The sequence below is a fragment of the Dermacentor andersoni genome, chromosome 5 (assembly GCF_023375885.2).
Source record: "Dermacentor andersoni chromosome 5, qqDerAnde1_hic_scaffold, whole genome shotgun sequence".
Lineage (NCBI taxonomy): Eukaryota > Metazoa > Arthropoda > Arachnida > Ixodida > Ixodidae > Dermacentor > Dermacentor andersoni.
In genome coordinates this window covers 89942896-89949024 of record NC_092818.1, presented here as the reverse complement: position 1 = coordinate 89949024, position 6129 = coordinate 89942896, and the positions used below count along the sequence as shown (strand labels likewise).

Sequence of the window (6129 nt, the reverse complement as noted above, 5' to 3'; positions counted from 1 at the left end):
GGCAATTTATAAATATTGTCTTAACGCAGAAAAAAAAAAAAAAGATCCTGGTATTTCACTTATATGCTCGTTTATTTGTGACAGCTGTGCCATCTTGGTTCGTTTTCATGCTGGAATGTGCTGTGTTTTTTGTTTAATCTTTTTTTGATTGCAGTGCTGATTGACTTCTCTGTTTGGTTGCATTATTTGTATTTTATTGTTGCGTTCATTTCAGCTATTTGCATCAAATGTCACGGATGAAAAGTTATGCAGATCCCACGCACTTCGGGAATCATTGTTGTACGAAGCATTTTTATTGACTATGCGCCACCTATACAATGTATAAATAGAACAGTTTATTCCAGCAGCACATCAGTCGTCAAGTGACATCGTCGCACAGTAGTCTGGTTCTTGCCTTCGCCATTCCGCTGTCGTCAACAGCCCGGCACCGTTGTCACCGTACAGGCATCATCACCGTTGCCGTCATCTTCTACGTCACACTGTCGTCATACTACTGTCATCATACGTTGATCATCGGTATTCAGTTGTATTCGTCATATTATCGCAGTCACCGCTCTTCCGCCGTCGATGCCATCATTGTCGTTCTATCATCATTATAATTTCGCAGTTGTGATGTCACCGTTATAATGCTTAACAGCCACCGTGATAATTGCTGTCTTGTCGTCTTAGTGCCGTCATCTTTAAGTTGTCTCCACACGCAATATCCCGTCAAAAACACATTTTCCGCAACCCGAAGCCAAGCTACACGGCGAGAAAGGATTCGTGTACAGTGGGAGGAAGCAGCGAACGATTGCTTTCTAACTATTGCACGTCAGTTGCTTTACCTATAATCCCAGGCAACTCTCAACTCTCTCGTTCCATCGCATAGCGAATCTTCAGTATAAACAGAGGTCTCATTTAGTCTTCAACTGCACCAGACTTGCCGGCGGCACTGCCACACATTCCTCCTGACCCCGCCTCTAGCACGGAGCGACAGCAATCAAAAGCAAAGATGTCGACCGTGACAACAAGCCTACGTTTAAGGCTAGACCCTATGAGAGCGATCTTGTGTGCGACGGCGCCGAGTGACGGCTTCGAGCGAAGAAACAGGCCGTGGCTTGAACAGATCGCTCGGTCTTGTCGCTCAATCGCTCGATTCTGGAAACCTAGAGTTCGTCGCTCGTCGCCCGGATGTCCTATGAGCGACTAGCCCATAGCGTGAAGTGGAACTGGATGTATGTCACTCAAATACTAACGATTATCGCACGGAACGAGCAAAAGATTGGATATTTATATGTGCAAGAATAAAAACATACTGCAAGACCACCAGAAATATATTATGGTGCTTTTTACAGCAAAATACATCAACTTCCATTAATAAAGCATGCGTCACGCTATTATCAGCGCGTATTTGCTGCCCTCAAATATCGGCAACACCGGGGAGACGTCGCTCGAAATCGTCGCTCGCATGGGGTGCGACTTGTTAGCGACGAGAGAACGCGACAGCCATCTCCATCACATCGCTTGTCGCTCTCACGCGCAAGATCGCTTGCATGGGGTTTACACTTTAGCTCTGATTTCTTTGCGTGATTTACAAACGCTGCTATTTTTGGTTGCGTTTTACCAGGAAACGGGTGGAGGAATTTAGAGAGGCAATAGGTATTATAACTAAAAGAGCTACTATATTTGGATGCAGGAAAATATCTTAGGATTTGTTTGGGAAAGTGAAGAATTGCTGAATTTTGATGAATGGCTCACTTCTGCCTCCATGCATAACATAATTCTAGTAGGTCGTGGCAGTAGTCTTCTATTCGGTGCCAGCTGCTGTGAAGAGGCTGTAAGGGCAAGATCGGAACTCCTGCGAGCAGTTGAGGCCACTTCGCTCCTGTCGGCCGCACCGGGGACCTCTACAACAGACAAGACAAAATTATTATCACTTTGGTGCACCACTACAGGGACTGCTTAGCCCTAGTGAAATGAGAACCAAGCAGAGTATATATGGAGTATTATTTAAGTCGAACGGTTTAAGGGGTTGTGCGCTAGAAAACGATATCTGCAAAACCAAGCAGACAGGATTATCACACATTAATAATATTCAAGAAACTCTCTAGAAAACAGGGGATATGCAATTCACAAGCTGACATTAGGAAGATGCAACGGACAGTAATGGTTACGCTAAATAATGTGTGAAATAAGACATAACGTTACATGTTGGAATAACTGCGTGATAAGAAGGGTAAAAACCACAGACATTAGAGAAAAGGCGCAACACGGTAAACTAAAATGGCTTTTTTACGTGATGCGAAGATAAGCAAAGCTAGATAGTGGGTTAGTCGTTTTTCTGTAGCGAGTACAGTTGAAGTGGCAGAAAGAAGACGTTGATGAGCAGCACTTGTGCCCATCAATCCGCGTCAGTTTTGGTTATCCCTGTCTTCCTTTCACCTTGGAGCTCTACTCGTGATGAGAAGACGCGGGAGTTATATCGTCAAGAAGGCATCCACTATCAGCAATGCTTAAGGGATTACAATAGATGCGAGCATAATCTTGAATAACGATTTAAGGTTCTTTATGCATACAGGGTCGTTAGCAATATGCAAATGTATATGACCCATACTTAGCACCTAGACAGAACAACAATGCTGCCTGCCGTGGTTGCCTATAGTGGCTATGGTGTTGGGCTGCTAAGCACGAGGTCGCGAGATCGCATTCTGGCCACGGTGGCTGCATTTCGATGGGGACGAAATGTGAGAACACTCGTGTACTTAGACTTAGGTGCACGTTAAAGAACTCCAGGTAGTCAAAATTTCCGGAGTCCCCCACTACGGCGTGCCTCATAATCAGATCGTGGTTTTGGCACGTACAACCCCCTAATTTAGGACAACAACGTGTACTTTTATCTTCAAATCTAAATCTAGCAATTAGATTTATTTCGCATACACGCTGATTCTAGAATACACCCAGCGAACTGATTCTCAGTAGCATCTTGTGAATGTAAAATTCCGTCTGGAGTGAAGTTTCGGGGCAACTCTAAAAAAGAAAACGAAGATATGTGCATTTCACTCAAATCCTGTGATGGCAAGGCGTAGACCTCGCCACCCCGTCAGTATGTAAAGTTCACTGAATGAAAGCGTAAACATTATCTCCGACAATATTTTCTGTAAATTTTCAAATTCATCGGCCACATTTCTTTGCGTTACACATGACATTCGAACTAGATGCTGCGCACCTTTCTGGCGCTAAACATCATTCCATGGAGTAAAATTACACATACGAGTTAATAGAGGACAACCATCATCATCATCATCATCATCATCATCATCATCATCATCATCATCATCATCATCATCATCATCATCATCATCAGCCTGGTTACGCCCACTACAGGGCAAACTTCTTAATCTAATCCGCCCACCTAACTTTCTGCCGCGCCCTGCTACGCTTCCCTTCCCTTGGAACCCAATCCGTAACCCTTAATGACCATAGGTTATCTTCCCTCCTTATTACATGTCCTGCCAATGCCCATTTCTTTTTCTTGATTTCAACTAAGATGTCATTAACTCGCGTTTGTTTCCTCACCAAATCTGCTCTTTTCTTATCACTTAACATCACACCCATCATTCTTCTTTCCATAGCTCGTTGCGTCGTCCTCAATTGAAGTAGAACTCTTTTCGTAAGCCTCCAGGTTTCTGTCCCGTACGTGGGTACTGGTAAGGCACAGCTGTTATACATTTTTCTCTTGAGGGATAGAAACACACGTGAAAGATCAACCGGTGCCTAACATTTTCCAGCTTTTAGAACAATGCTCAGGCTCAACGAGAAACCAACTAGCCCCAAGCTCTCACTCTTATCGGCTCTCGCACTCACCTGAGAAACAAGTCGAGCACCTCGCCGACGAGCCCGTGACGCGCCAGCCGCCCTCCGGCTGCCTCGCACTGGGCACGGCGGACGCACGCGGCGCCGTCCACGCCCGTGTGTTCCAGCGCCATTTGCGCGGCTCGCAGAAGTGCCTCGCGGCCGTCCTCGCCGCCTTCTCCGGCGATCTCGAGCTCGAGCGGGAACGACACGCCGTACGTGGCCGTCACGGGCCCCGCGGTCGCGATCTTGGCCTTGAACGTGGGGCTCAGCGTGACACTCGACACGAAGTCCGAGAGCGCGAGCCGTCCTTGCACCGGGCAGAGAAGCAGCAGCAGCAGCAGCAGAAGCGGCCGCCACGCCATCACTGCGGCCCCGTGACGGCACCGCGTCCGCTATGTGCACACGTCACGCTCAGCCGCCCGTGGTGGACAAGGCGAAATTCACGAAACCGAAGCTACGCCGCGGGGGGATTCGTCTCGCAGAGCCACAACTGAAGAGCCCACTCTCCCCTCCGCGCGGGTGTCGACACGCAATCCCCCCGCGTGTAGCACAGGCGATCGCGCGGTGTTTACAGAGTGCTTTAGTAACAGAGGTAATCGTAATGTCCGAGACGCAACGACTGCACTCGTTCCATTTATGTCTCTATCTTCCGCCGCACCTTGCGGTGTATATTTCGCGCAATACACTACGGAAATCCGACCTGTAGTATTTTAATGCGAAAGCATTATATGCTCTTTTACGCGAACTTCCGTCGACGTCGGCGTGACCGAAAGATGGTAGCAAAGTTGGCCCAGTACGAAAAAGAGCGAGAACACGTAAAAAGTGCTCGGGTTTAGGTCCAATTTCACAGGGAGGTTCCTGTCAAGAAAGTAAATTGATGGCCTTGAAAAGAAATTTTTGTACATTTCGGTCTGAGTGGGAATCTAATCCGGGCCTCCAGGGTGCGAGACGAGCACGCTTCCCCAATGGCATGGCAGCTGCACGGTTATAGCTGACTACAGATGTGCCTAGTGCGTGAGTTCATGAGCGAGTTCATGCGTGCAATGAGCACGTTCATGACGTTCCCAGGTCTACAAACGGTATAATACTTTCGCATTCGCGTACGTAAGCAGTCTCAAGTATCTCTACCAAATTTTTTTGACTATTCATACAGACGGTTTCGCAAGCCATGCCAGACGTAAGCCTCCAGCCTCAAGAAGCATGCCCTGGTCGCGTTTTCTTTCAGTCAGTTCATTATCATAACCCTAACTTACGTACAGTGCAGGACAAAGACATGTCCCAAAGATTTCTAATTCTCGTTGCCTTTGAATCATCGTCGAGACTACTGTATATCTTGAGGCTTCATGTGGGGCTGGCATTGGGCAATCAGTGAATCAATAAAGCAATAAAGGAGGATAGTGACAAAGATAAAGGAACAAAGAACTGCCGAGGGCAATCAGGGCTGTACTAGCTCAGGTGAGACCAAATAAGGAGTGCCATGCTTTGTATATATACACACACACATCTGACAAGTGTTTTCGGAAACGCAACTAACGGAAGTACTGTTAAGACAGGATGCTGGCGTCGTTTTAAGATGCACAAGAACATGCAGCATTAAGCTGAAGATCCTAGCTAGCGTGCGTATTCAAAAATTAACAAGTGTCATTCCATCTGCTGGGCTCGTCTTTGTTACAGGGCGGTAAGACCCATTGTAGACAAGTGACTCGCCCGCATCGTCATTGTGTAAATTGTCTTCAGAAGCCTGTGCGTTTATCAAGCGAGGTTAATCGTAGGCGTTCATCTTAAGACCATGTTGACAAGAAGGGCTTCTAGGACTCTTTCGAGAAATTCCTAAAGAAAGCGTGTTAAAAGAGGTCATACAACTACTAAAAGTGGAGCAAGCAAGCTGCCACCGAGAGCCGTAAAGGTTGGTGTTTCCTGCCAACTCACTCAGGGATGCCAGTGCACCAACTGGGAGAGGTGCCGCGGCTTCTAGTGAATAGGCTCTGCCGCTGACCTTTCCCCGGTATAACTTAGTATAACGTGGAAAATGAGCATTGGATTCCTGCTGTGCCGCCTACCGCTTCGTGCTCAGTAAACAAAGGCGCGTATGTTTTTTGCGCTCTTCCGCCACGGAAGTGGAGTCAACGGCGTTTTTAGAAAACCTGATTTTAGGGACACGGAAACCCTAGTTTATCTTTCTCGCTTTCTTATCATTATTTACCCCTTTTCTTTTCCCACTTGTAGGGTAGCCAATCGGGCGAAACCTTGGTTAAGCTCCTTGCCTTTCCTGCTTTATCTCTTTCTCTTTCTTTC

General features: G+C 47.0%; 1 protein-coding gene across 1 annotated transcript; it reads right to left on the bottom strand.

The window, feature by feature from the left end:
- Positions 1-271: 271 nt before the first annotated feature.
- On the bottom strand, positions 272-4211 carry LOC126530856 (uncharacterized). The gene is made up of 2 exons (XM_050178160.3): positions 3844-4211; positions 272-1886 (listed from the first exon to the last, which is right to left on the bottom strand). Exons 1-2 carry the CDS (start codon positions 4194-4196, stop codon positions 1787-1789), a joined length of 453 nt encoding a protein of 150 aa, XP_050034117.2. The 5' UTR covers positions 4197-4211; the 3' UTR covers positions 272-1786.
- Between the last annotated feature and the right edge of the window lie 1918 nt (positions 4212-6129).

Bases quoted from the DNA above. Each gene is read 5' to 3' on its own strand.
- LOC126530856 (XM_050178160.3), bottom strand. From the start codon at position 4,196: ATGGCGTGGCGGCCGCTTCTGCTGCTGCTGCTGCTGCTTCTCTGCCCG. The intron at 1,887-3,843 runs GTGAGTGCGAGA...TGTCTGTTGTAG, and splicing joins GTGCTCGACTTGTTTCTCAG to AGGTCCCCGGTGCGGCCGAC.